This window comes from Heloderma suspectum, chromosome 1 (assembly GCF_057233095.1).
Source record: "Heloderma suspectum isolate Gila_16-S chromosome 1, 16-S_ref, whole genome shotgun sequence".
Lineage (NCBI taxonomy): Eukaryota > Metazoa > Chordata > Lepidosauria > Squamata > Helodermatidae > Heloderma > Heloderma suspectum.
Window position 1 is genome coordinate 24940695 of NC_139458.1, and position 13660 is coordinate 24954354.

At 47.5% G+C, this 13660-nt stretch overlaps 1 protein-coding gene across 1 annotated transcript; it reads right to left on the reverse strand.

The window, feature by feature from the left end:
- Positions 1–883: 883 nt before the first annotated feature.
- Positions 884–12277, reverse strand: DLK1 (delta like non-canonical Notch ligand 1). Its single transcript, XM_084826719.1, has 5 exons — positions 12048–12277; positions 8717–8780; positions 6710–6840; positions 3848–3992; positions 884–2128 (listed from the first exon to the last, which is right to left on the reverse strand). The coding sequence occupies exons 1-5, from the start codon at positions 12115–12117 to the stop codon at positions 1438–1440; spliced, it is 1101 nt and encodes a 366-aa protein (XP_084682845.1). The 5' UTR covers positions 12118–12277; the 3' UTR covers positions 884–1437.
- Between the last annotated feature and the right edge of the window lie 1383 nt (positions 12278–13660).

Sequence of the window (13660 nt, forward strand, 5' to 3'; positions counted from 1 at the left end):
TAAATAGCCTATCACGGCTATGAAGAGGAGGAAGCAAATGGCGGCCACAGGATGGCCACCATTCGCAAAGCAGCGCTGACGGGAGCAGGTAAGTGCTCCGTTTCGCGTGCCATTTGTGGGGTGGGGGCAGCAGGGACTTTGTCTCATGTGCCTTTCGTGGGTTGGGGGGCGGGGACTTCATTCCATGATGGATTTCGGGGGGCCAAATGCACTGGCATTTCGGCCTCACTGAGATCTGTCGCGGAATTCTCTGACATCCCTATGTATTTCTCAAAGTACAATGAGAACAGTTACCTTATTGCTCAAAGGTTGAGAGCTGGTGTAGGCCAAGGGACTGGGGTATGAATCAGGAAGTCCCCTGATTCGATTATTTGGCCTCAGTCATGAATTCACTTGGCCACTCTCTCGTGGCCTCAGTCCCCCTATCCCCATCTGAAATAATGGGGGATAATAATACTGACTTTTCTTACAGGGCTGTTGTAAGAATAACAAATAGATAATGCATATGAAGTGCTTACAAGCATGCTGCAAATGCTAAACACGATTATGGTCGATCACTGCATCTACCAGGTTTGGAGGCTGTATGCCACCGAACATCAGGTTCTGGGGAACAGCTAGAGAAGAGAGCCATCAACTTCATGTTCTGCTTGTGGGTTTCCCAGAGGCAGCTGGTTGGCCACTGTAGGAAATAGGATGCTGGACTGGAAGGACCATGGGTCTGATGATCCAGCATGACTGGTTGTCTTTATGTGTGTGGTGTGGTTGAAGGGAAGATGCCCTTTCACCATTTGAATTGGATTGGAGCATAAGCCTGGCAATGTCTGAACCAGTTCAAAGTCAATGTCAGGTTGATAAAGGATAACAAACACCCCTGAAAAGAGATAAATCCATATAGCCCTTAATTACTGTTTATTAAAAATAAGCAATGGAAAGTGATTTGAAAGTATCACGATTGCCAAGCATGCTGCAAAGCACAACGACAACAATTCTCTTACTGAAGAAAGGTTGGTCTAACTTAAAAAAATAAAATAAAAATAAATCAGCAGTCCAATCCTATATGTGCCTACTCAGATGTAAGCCCCATTGAGTTCAATGGAATTTACTCCCAGGTTCAGTGAACATAGGACTGTAATCTAAATTAAGTTTCATGGGTTTACACAAAACGATTCAAATGTGTGAGCGCACATATGTGTGTGTGTGTGTGTGTGCGCATGTGCGTGCGCGCCCACGTATTAGGGGAGTGAAAGTTTCTCTGGGTGGCACAAATAGGGTCTCTTTCTTCTTCATCAACTGGTCCCAAATGTTTTCATGAGCAAAAATCAAAAGCCAGCCACCTGCACAAGAAAAGCGGACGACACAATCTCAGCGTGTCATTGCTAAATGTAACATTCTGGACAGGAGACTAGATGGCTGTGGAAGTCCTTATTTCTTAGTCAGTTAGATCTTCTCTGGAAAGATGATATTGACCGGAAGATTCTCACCATCGTTCGCCTTCAAGAAGCTGTCCCTCTCCTTGCGCACCAGCTGGCTGTATCGGGCGTTTGCTAGCCACATTTCAAACTTGGAGAAGAATATAATCCCGGTGGTCCCCAGCACAACCAGACACGTAAGCAAGCCAAGAACCATGAAGCAGATCACCTGGCTCTTGCTGAGAAAGGGCTGCCTGTTTTCAATGGTCTCTTTGATGGTCAAGATTTCCCGTTCTTGCAGGTGAACAGGGTTGTGGTGAGTTTTCGGGCGCAGATGGTGATTCTGCCTGTGTCGAGCTTCCACATTCACACTTGTGTTTCTGCTGGAAGAAGCACAGGTGACCCCAAGAAAACGCGGCTTGCACACGCACCTAAACCCTCTGCCGGGGTGCTCGTGACATGTCCCGCCATTTTCACACGGGGCGCTAGCACATGCCACGGTGTGGCTGCCACACAACGTGCCTCTGTAGCCAGCAGGGCAACGGCAGCGGAAGCCCCTGTCGCTTTCCACACATGTGCCTCCATTTCTGCATGGGTTCGGCTCGCAGTCATCAAGATCAATTTCACAAAAGTGTCCAGTAAACCCCGGAAGGCACAGACAGGAGGCGTGAGGGGCAAAACCAGCATCCACACAGGTGCCTCCGTTCTGGCAAGGAGAACTGCAGTTTAACACAACAGGAGAAAGAAGTCTATTAATAAAGTGGAAGTTATTCCCGCCCCTCCGCCGCCGCTTTAGATTGAGTTCCTGCCCTACCCTGAGCTCTCAGGGTGGTTCACAATGACCTCCATCCCATTTTAACCCCATTAATTAATTTCTTTATTTCCCACCCTTCTCCTTCTTGCAAAGAATCCAAGGTGGCTTATATGGTCCTCCTCCTCTCTCCATTTTATCCTCTCAAGAATCCTGTGAAGTAGGGTAGGCTGAGGGTCTATGACTGGCCCAAAGTCACCCAGTGAACTTCATGGCCAAGTGAGGGGTGGGCACTCGAACCCAGATCTCCTGGGTCCCAGTCCAACACTCTAACCCATACACCACACTGGCTCTCATTAACCCAATGAGAGCATCACATTGTGAACTAATGCCATGTTGTGTGGTGGTTAGAGTGTCAGACTGGTTCGAGAGAAAACTCCATTCCACACTCACACAAAAAGAAGGGGACAAGCATCTACTTTTTCATCAGAAGGTTGAGGGAGTTGAACCTTTCCCACCTCCACTTCATTTCCACAGGCATCTGGTTCTTTCTGCTCAGCCTAGCTCTGAAACTGGGCTGGGGAGAAAAGTGCCTGGAGTGATAGAATGTGGGGAGATAAGGTGGGTTTGCCCTCCCTCACCCACACACTCCTTTTGTTGAAAAAATCAGACCTACCTGCTATTTAAGAGATGACTGGGGCAGGCATGTGAATGTGAATAAACAAATATGGATGCTCCTGCGATGTCTCCTTTGGCACTATGCCAACACTTGTAGGTTAGCCCAGGGGTGCAGAACCTCTTCCAGCCTGAGGGTCACATCCCGTTCCAGAGACGTGCTAGTAGGCTATATTCCAGTGGTGGGCAGGGCCAAAGGGGTGGGGCCAAAAATGCCAGCATATTTTGGCTTAAAGCTCTTTCTCCCAGGAAGCAAGGCTATCACATGAAGTACCAGTTCCCCTCTACTCAGCACTGGTTAGGACTCTTCTTGAGGATGCAGACAAACTGGAAAAGGTTCAGAGGAGGGCAACGAAGATGATCAGGGCACTGGAAACAAAGGAGAGAGGAGAGTCTCTCTATGGGGAGAGACTGAAAGAACTAGGCATGTTTAGTTTTGAGAAGAGATAATAGCGCTCTTCAAGTACTTGAAAGGTTGTCACAGAGAGGAAGGCCAAGATCTCTTCTCGATCATCCCAGAATGCAGGATGCAGAATATTGGGCTCAAGTTACAGAAAGCCAGATTCCGGCTGAACATCAGGAAAAACTTCCTGACTGTTAAAACAATATGACAATGGAACCAATTACCTAGGGAGGTAGTGTGCTCTTCCAGACTGGAGGCATTCAAGATGAGGCTGGACAGCCACCTGTCAGGGATGTTTTGACATGGATTCCTGCACTGAGCAGGGGGTTGGATTCTGTGGTCTTATTGGCCCCTTCCAACCCTACTCTTCTATGATTTACGTATTTTAGATTGAGGGGAAAATTGCAAAACAGCTGGGAAACCACCAAATAATTGGTGGTTGGGGGAAAGGGGGTGGAGCCAGGGGAAGGGGCATGGCCTTCTGGAGAACCCCGCAGGGCCAGATTGGGAACCTAGGCCTGAGGTTCTGCACTCCTATGTTAGCCTCAGAAAAGATGGCAATGGCAAGAAGAATCAGAGCAGAAATGGACAAAGTTTATCCATACTTACCCGTTAATGATACAGGGTCCCTTTTTTACATGGCAGCTTTGTCCTGTATATCCTTGAGCACACAAACAAACATATCCACCATTGCCTGTTTCTATGCAAGTGGTTGAGTTATTTGTACATGGTTTAGAAGAGCAGGGATGAACATCTGTAGCAACAACAACAAAAACAAGAACACATATTCTTCTTAGGATGACATGCAGGTTTACTAAGACCATTGGTCCATCTAGCTGAATATTGCCTTCTATAGAGAGTGGCTTTTAAGCCCTCAACTAGCATTCTTTCCTAACACTTCTACCCATATCTTTTAATTGGAGATGACAAGGAATAAAGGAAGCTGAATTCTAGATGGCTTCTTTGTCCACCTAGCCCTGCATTGCCTGGTAACAGCTCTCCAGGCTCTCTGGTAGAAGTCTTTCATCTCACCTGCTCCTTTCTAAACTGGAGACAGCAGGAATTGAATGTGGGACCTACTCTGGGCAAACCTCTGCTCTACCACTGAGCTACAGTCCCTCCCCAATGGGTGTAACCTATATACTAGTGTCAAGGGTTGACCTGCGATGTTATACATCCAAAGCTTATGTTCTATCACTGTGAAATGGGTCCTCCCCTCCCTAAAGTAGGGCGAATTATAAAATTTATTTTCCACCCAACCCCAAGGGCTCAAGGACATCTCCATATGTACCCTTATCTTATTACAGCAGCTCTGCAAAGAAAGTTAGGATGAGCAATGACCACTTTGTTTCAACAGGGCTGAGTAGCAGCTGAACATTAATTCCATTTGTGTAGCGGTAAAGTTTGAGAGATGTTTGAGCTCATTGACCTCATTTGCATGTAACAAGAAGCCACTGTGGGTTAATTTCCCCATGGGACTTCTTCTCGCGGCAACAGCCACCATTTTAAAGATTTGGGGCATGTTGGGGGCAAGCCATCATTTCTCATTACGTGCAAACCCAGGGAGGGTGGGCTGTTGGGGTAGTTGAGAAGCCATCCACAAGTCAAAAATGGCCCATGGGTCCTGGGTGGCTTGTCAACCACCCCAACAACCCACCCTCATTGGGTTCACACGTAACGAAAAGCTAGGATGCGCCCCTGCCATGCCCCAAATATTCAAAATTGCAGCATGACAAGAATTCACCCACAATGGCTTCTCATTACTTGTGAACTGGGCTGCTGTGATGGTCCTCAGACCCATGCCTCCAAAAGAGTAAAAAAACTGAGGCAATTTTGTTGAACCATTGCCCTGGGCCCCTTGTGAGGAAGGGTAGGATAGAAATCAAATTGTTGTTATTGTTATTATTATTAATAATAATATTATAAGACCGTTGCAATTCATTTGTAAAGCTAATGGGTCTTAATTACCTATTCAAGACCTAGCCAACCCAAGCCACCCTTTGCATTAGAACCAGGATAACTTACAACAATATATTGTTGCTGGGAAAATCCATGTCCCTCCCACCTACTGTGAGGATTGCAGCTAAGGTCAGAGGGAACAGGGAATCCTGAGGGGATGAGGGTGGCAGATGTTGTCATTGTCCCTGGTAATCAAACCATCCTGCCACTTGGACCTTGTGGTTCCACTACATCGTTGATTAATTCTATTCACTGTTCATTGGACCTAGTTTATACATTGATTCTGTGGCATGGCTGCCTCTGTTGTGGGGAAGAAGGGACAGAAAAAGCCCTGCCATGTGTGCCTCTACCTTGGCCTCTCTTGTTTGTGGGACATAGCACATAGCCTGAGATGAAGACTGCAGATTATGGGCAGGTAGGGATGCATTGACTGTGTAAAATCTGTTCCGTCTGTGTTTTGCAGATTGTCAGGCGCCTTTCATTCCATTGTCCTGTCCACCCATCGATGGAATTGGATGTTTTTTTGTTTCTGAATCTGCACATGCAAAAATGCGCAAATCCTCCCAAATGCACATTTTCATGCCTTAGCCTATGAGGGAAATGCACATTTTTGTCCGTTGTTTTTTTTTTATTTTGCATATATCTCTACAACGAAACTTGTGCAAAATCCAGAAAAGTTAGAGAAACTGGTCTGCAAGTCCACAGAATCTGCCCAACAGGGGAAAAGCCAGTTCACTGCAGAATTTGCAGGTCGGATTCATGAAGATCCGAAGTCATTTGGTTCCACTGCGGATTTCTCTGACATCCCTACGGGCTCATATGGAAGGAGGCAGGATTGCTGATATCAATCAACCTTCGATTAGCCCCACCAGTGAAGGCTGGTGGCTGCGATGTGAGTGGGATGGTGAATCCCCTCCGGGTTTCCATCAGAACCAGTCAGGACTCCTTTAGAGTGGATTCACCGGCCTACTGACATTGGAGCTAGCAGCCTCCACTGAGCCCCAGTTCCACTGGTAATGTTTCACTGGTAACAAGTTATGGATACCTTTTCCCCTGCACCCTGCCAATAGCAGCTTTGGGGACAGGGCTTGATTGTGAACAGCGAAACAGCACAAGGGTAGCTTAAAACATCTTCTCCCCTGGCTCTGATGCCCCAATGCAATTCATCCAATTCATCCACCCCACTGGCACAGCTGCTTTTCCATTTTGTTTTTTAACAAAGAGATCTGAGCACAGATCTCCTGTTTAAATCCCCCAGCATCACTGCCTTGCACCAATCTGGGGAGTCCACAGCTGCTTCTAATTTTAAAAAAACACCAGGAGTTTCGACCGTCTGTTTATCCAGACGTCTGATCATCTGAATAGCAATAAGCCATTTCCATTGCAAAAACAGAAAGAGGAAGCGCTATTAAAATAAATGCAGATCTTCAACACCAGATGGAGCTGTAACTGTACGGTCCAACGCATCTGGGTCTTCTTCTCTTCCACCCAGAAAGGAAACTGTGTGCAAACCTGTGTCGCAGAGGCTGCCGATCCATCCTTCTTCGCACATGCACTGCCACGGTTTGGCGCAGGTTCCATGCACACAACCAGGGAAAGGTATACACTGATCACAGAAAGGGCCTTGCCAGCCAGGCTGACATCTAACAAAGAAAGAAGGAGGTAAGAGCAGATAACAGGCCAGACTAAGATCTCATCTGTAAAATGCGGAAACTATAATAGATGAGCTTTCAAACCTAAGACTGATTAACTGAACGGCTTGATTTGACAGGGAAGAACTGTAGCTGAGTGGCAGAGCACATGCTTTGCACACAGAAGGTCCCAGGCTTTATCCCCGGCATCTCCAGGTGGCGCCAGGATGTGTGGACTGTGTAAAATCCATCATGTTTGGCGAATTGTCAGGCACCTTTCATTCTGTCATTCGCCCACTGACAGAATCAGTTTTTAAAAAATGTCTGAATTTGCAGCAATTTGAATGTGCGAAAATGCGCAAATCCCCCCCAAATGCACAATTTCCCCTCAAATGCTCATTTTCATGCGTTATCCTAAGGGGAAAATGTGCATTTTGGGAATCCACCCGACAAGGGAAAAGCCATCTGCTGCAGAATCCGTGGGTCAGATTCATCAAAATCCAAACTCATTTGGTTCCATTGTGGATGTCTCCAACGTTGCTAGCTAGGACAGAATCCTGCCCAAAGCCCTGGAGAACTGCTGCCAGTCAGTGTTGACAATATTGCTCTAGATGGACCAATGGTTTGACTCAGTATAAGGTAGCTTCCTGTGCTCCTGTAATGAGTCTGTGCCTCTCTCTGCATGGAGAAAGGGACTGCCTTCACTAGCTACCTTTCACTAGTGCTGAGCACTGGGCAGGGCCCAGGAGAGGGGGAGGAGCCTGGGAGAGAAACTGGCAAGGTGAAGTGGAAAAGTGAATGGGGCACCCCTGTGGGCCAGAAGTTCCTGTGGGCCGGGAACTTCTAGCCCGCAGCCTGGAAGTTCCCCATCTCTGCTATACATGGAGAGAAGCCTGCTTACATGCACAGGTTCCTGCTTGTATGAAGAACGATCCAGCTATCATGTGAAGCCCTTTATGACAACGGGTAATAGTTTTGTTCAGCCGTTTAAGGGGGAGTTCATGAAGGCCTGGATTAGTTCCTTGTACTCCTCTCTCCAAGCAGCTCATCAGTTCAATTACTTCTGCTCTAATGAGATTCCATGCGGCAGCGCTGGCCACATTCAGTACTGAATCAAGGGTCAAGATCTAAACACATATACTTGGAGATAGGGGTGTATGGATTTTGTTCAGTCCGTTCCGCCTATGTTCTGTGGATTGTCAGGTGACTTTCGTTCCATCATCTCCTCACTGATGGAATCAGATTTTTTTTAAAACCAGAATCGCGTTCTACTTGCATTAATTCTCATTAGTGCAGATGCACACTTATGCAAATGTGCATTAGTTAATGCACATTAGCACAATTTGCCCCTCCCAAGTGAAAAACCGATCCACAAGTCCACGGAATCCATGTGACTTGGAAAAAGCTGGACCACCTGCAGAATCTGGAGGTTGGATTCAGAGAAAACTGAATTCATTTGAATCCATTACAGATTTCGCCAATGTCCATACTTGGAGGTAAACCCCCAAACGTTTCAATGGAATTTCAAAATCATTGTGTCTTATTTAACGCCAAGTGACAACATTTTTTAAAAGCATCGTGCATTTCTTTCTCTATAGCAACTTTTATTACTGCAATTATTGTTGCTTTATTGTGTTGGGTAACCTTTTATATCACATATTTTACTAATAAGCTACCATGTTGTTTTTTAAATGTTCATTGCTAAAACTATAATTCAAGTGTGGATAAAATTATCATCCATTTCTAATTAAAGCATCTGTTACTGAATCATGTTTTTCAGACTAATTATTCTTAGGCTCCTGTTAGATGAAAACTAAAGAAAATGAAAGCATGCTTAATTGAAACAAAATGCATCTCTCTCTGGCAAAAATGCTGGTGGTTAATTTACCTGCATTCACTTGAAACTTCACAAAATCCATTTACTGGATGACAACCAGGTTTGCAATCAACTCCTAAAATAATAATGTTTACAACATTATATTTCAAAAGTTCTTACGAAACAGAACATCCTTATTACGTTTTAGCATGAGGAACCCAGCTCAAAATGGTAATATTACCAATGGAAACATTTCATTAGCAACCCAATTCTTAATGAAAAACGTATGCATAATTTTCACAAGTATATTGAATTTATACTTTTAAAATAAATTCTCTCTATTTCTAATGTCCAGGCTGTGAGTGGCATTGCGTATGTAGGCAAAATAGCACCACCTGTGAACAAGACGGAGGTATCAGCAGGCTTGAGGGAACCCCAAGTCCTGCAGAAATACAAAAATATATTTAGAAAAACCCTAAAAGGGGGGTGGGGGAGAATCAAAAACATCCCCCCAAAAGACTGGGCGTGCAAAGTGGCCACAGAATGTTGATTGCTGGGGTTGGGGAGATTGAGAATGGTGCGGGGGGAGTGGAAGTGGAACTGAGAGGCTGGAATCCTAAACAGCAGCACTCCACGCTGCAACATTTTGTTGCTGGTTCACTTATAACAAGTCTCAGAACTGCAAACAAAATATGATAGAACCCAGTGGAGGCTGGTGGCTCTGATGTCAGTGGGGCATTGATTCCACTCTGGGTGCAATCACCTTGGATAGCTCCTTTAGAGTTCTGCTTGGTTGTGACTGAAACCTGGAGCAGATTCACCGCTCCACTGACTTCACAGCCACCAGCTTCCACCGATAGAAACTTCTGAATTATGAACATCCCCATGTCATTTCAAGATGTGATCCGTGTGTGACGAAACCTGTCTAACTTCACACACTGACGCTCTGGATGGTATTATTCTACTTGAAACTTTCATTTGGAAATACGTCCCATGAATTTCAACAGGAATTTACTCCTAAGGTCGTGTATTTAGGATCGAAGTGCAAGCTGTACATGCAAAAGGGCTTCTACCAGCCCTACAATGACTTGGTTTCCAAATATTCCACAGCAGAAAGACTGACAAATATTCCACAGCAGAAAGACTGAAATACCCAACAAGGGTATTTCACCAGGAAAAACTCATCTGGTTAAACTAGTTGAGACAAGCAAAGATTAATAGAAGCTCACTACGTTGCTAATTTTCTGGAATACAATGCCCATGTGCAACTAAATAAAAACATGGGGTGCAGATCCTGTGCATGTTTACTCAGATGTAAGGGCTGCAATCCTATGCACACATAGCTTGGAGTAGGCCTTGCTAAACACAGTGGGGCTTACAACTGAGTAAACATAACACAGGATTGAACACTTACTTGGCATCCAGTCCTGTTGAACTCCCTGGGACTTAGTTCTAAGTAAATATGCATGGGCTTCTGCTGTATGAAACTGGGAAATATCATACCAGATCTTGACTATATCAAAACAGTATGATCCTAACACCACGCATAGACCAGGACCATCAACCAAATTTTGTTCATAATATATACGATTTAGGCTGCAATCCTATGCATGTTTAGACAGAAAAAAGGCCTACAATTCCCAGCGTTCTCCAATCGGGAGTTGTAGGCCTTTTTTTCTGTCTAAACATGTATAGGATTGCAGCCTTATTTATTTCGGACATGGCTATATCTGGGCTAATTTATTTCTTTTGCTCAGGAGTTCAGTTACTGCAGACCAATATTCATAGCTGATCACAAAGACAGTGAATTCAGGTGTAAAATAATATACATCTAACAGAACCAAACGTTATAATGTTGTGTTCTTCTTTCTTTCTTTGTGTGTGTGTGTGTGTGTGTGTGTGTGTGCATTTGTGCACGGACATGTGCGCGCGCACACAGACACACTAAAAAATCAGAATATTGATAGTACTATCCTATTCATGTCTACTCCGAAAATTGTTAAATGAGACGTACTCCCGAGTTCATGTGTATAGGAGTTGCAGCCTGTGATACAATAAAAGTTCAGCATTTTTAAGCCCCACTGATTTCAGTGGCAGAGTTAAGCATGTGTATTTATAACTGTCCCACTGAAATAAACAGGACTTAAAGACTGCTGAACTCTGACTGGATCATGTCCAAAAAATAAATATAGTATATGACATTTTTGCACAACATAACTGAAAGAGAAACAGTTATATCGAACCCGTGTTTCATGTTCTTGCATATGGTGAATGTTCAAACTCAGCTGGCACTTTACCAGCTTGGCGAAAGCCTTAATCTCAACGTATATTTACCCACTGGTAGTGACCTTAACCAGAAACAAAGTACAGCATATAAAGAAAACAAGTTGCTGAGCTGCGGGGTGGTGGTATTGGAGAGCACAGGCACAGAGAATAGTTCAGTGCATTGTGATTCATTTATTATTTGTAGTTGGAAGAAACTTCCAGTAGAAAAGCTTTCCAGTGATATTCACAACTGCTTTGCTCTGTTTAAAAATAATACTCAGGTTGGGAGAAAATGTACCATGTCTTTAGAACTGTTTCCACTTTGGGAGTTGCAAGTTAATAAATTAATTCACAACTCCCACACCTCTTCTTTTTTTTTTAAATTGACAATATGTATAAAAAAACCAAGTTATTCGTTTTCTAATGGAGGTTATATGTAACAGCTGTTTTACTAAATAGAGAAAATGGGGTTAATTCAGATCAGCCTCTCTCTGTGTAGGTTACACTGTTAACAGTACTTGAATCTAGATGGTGTGAATATACAAGCAGCTCCTTTACACACACACACACACCCCCGCACGCACTCCCAGGCGCACCGCTTGCACACATATGGAATGGGAGCAGAACAGAACAAAACTCTTAAAGAAACATTTGCTCCCAAAGTGTATTAAGAGAGCAGAGAATCAAAGGAAAACATTCTCTACCCAAAGACAGAAAACCCAGTTTTTGCCTACTGGCAGCGCCATCCTCTACATGCTTTCTCAGAAGAACGTCCCACTGAGTTTAAGGGACCGAAGAGCACAATCCTATACACGCCTACTCAGAAGTAAGTGCCATTGCGCTCGATGGGACTGACTCCCAGGAAAATGGTTATAAGATCGTGCTGCGTGTCCCAGGAAAATGGTTACAGGATGGCAGCCTTACTTGGGAGCCTCGCGCAGAAAGCAGTGGGGCTTACTTCCAAGGAGGCACGCTTCGGCTCGCGCTGGGTGTCCGCGACCGTCCGCAGCCCTTCCGAGGCAGCAGCGATGTGGCCCAAATTCGCAGCACGAGCATCCCCCGGGATAGTGCGTGATCATCAGGGCATCCCGCCGGTGGCGGTGATGGCGGGGTGGGGGGCGAGGGGGCTCTGTCCTACCTTGGGAAAGAGGGACACCGACGACGAGCGTCCAGAGGCAGCAGATGAATCTGACCGTCCGGGAATCCATCCCCCAAAGCACGCCTGCTGGGTCATGCCCCGCTTCACACGCCCGAGGGGGGGAAAGCAGAAGGAGCGCGTCCCACCCGCCACCTCGGATGTGCCCGGCCTCTGCCAGCTGAGCGCTGCGTTTCGTGCCCGCGCGCGTGTCTCCGTGCGCGCTTTTCCCTGGAAGGAAACGGGGGGGGGGGGGTCCGCCCTCACTTTTCCCGCAGCAGCAGGAGGAGCGATGAGTCTTCCTGCAGAGAAGGGGCAACCGAAGCCCCTCCTCACCTCGCACGAACCTCTTCCATCCGGGCGAGGAGGGCGGGAGGAGAAGGGGACGGGGGCGTTCTCACGTGCGCGCCGCCCCCTTGCGGGCATTCCGCGGCCTGCACGTGAGAAAAGGAGGGCAACGGCGAGGGAGATCCAGGAGAAGAATGGAAGGCATCGAGCAGCGCGGAGGCGTGGGGTGGGCTCTCGTCCTGCTGCTCCTGACACACGGACACGCGACCCTCCCCGAGATCCACTTGTTGCAGGATCCAAGCCTCGCCAAAGCCCATCCCCATCCGCTCCCGTGGGGCGGGGGGAGCCTCGGGGCGGGAAGGGTGAAACTTTCTCTCTCCGGATTTGATGCCTCCCGTAAACAGGCTCCGCTTTTCAGTGGAGGCTGGTGGCTCCGATGCCCGCAAGGCTGTGCATCCACTCTGGGTTTCAGACAGAGCCAGCCAGGACTCCCCAACGTACGAGACCCAACCCTCCCCCCGCCCCCATAGGTTCAGCCCCTTGGATCGCTCCTTCAGAGTTCTGGATGGCTCTGACGGAAACCCGGAGCAGATCCGCAGCCACCAGATCGGAGCCACCAGCCCCCACTGCCAGTTTGGACCCCGGCTGCGTGCGGGCGGCGAGGGATCCGGCGACAGGACGGCGCGGACAGGGCGCCTCGCTCGCCCCGACCAGGAGACGGCAGCAGAGAGCAGCGCGCCGGGGAAGCGCGGACGGGGGCGTGGGTCGAGGCGCGTCTGGTCCGCCTCCTCCCCGAAACGCTCGCGCAGCGCACGCGTTGCCGCCGCTCCCGCTCTGGGCTCCGGCGACCGCGAGGTTCCGCCCCCAGCGCTTGCGCACGCCGGGGCAGGGCAGGGCCGCTGGAGAGAGCGCCCCGCCGCCTCCGACGCGTCTGGCTCCAGCCTCCCGCATTCTCTCCGCGGCCCGACGCTTCGCGAGCGCGTGGTGCGCGCTGACCACCGGATCGCACCGGCGCAGTTCCTTGATTTCTACTTACGGTGCAACCCGATGCATGTTTAGAGAGAGAGAGAAATCTGCAACTCCCAGCATTCCCCAGCCAGCCATGCCGCAGATTTCTCTCTCTCTCTAAACCTGCATCGGATGGCTCCCTCAAAAGATTGATAATCCCGTATACACGCCGAGAGAGAAGTACAGTCGACATCTCTAGCAGCTGCCTTCCTCAACCCGATGCCCTCCAAATGTTTTCGACGACAGCTGTGGGGAGAGGGGTCAGCGTTCCTGACCCTTGGCCGTGCTGCCTGGGGCAGATGGGAGGTGACATCCAAAAC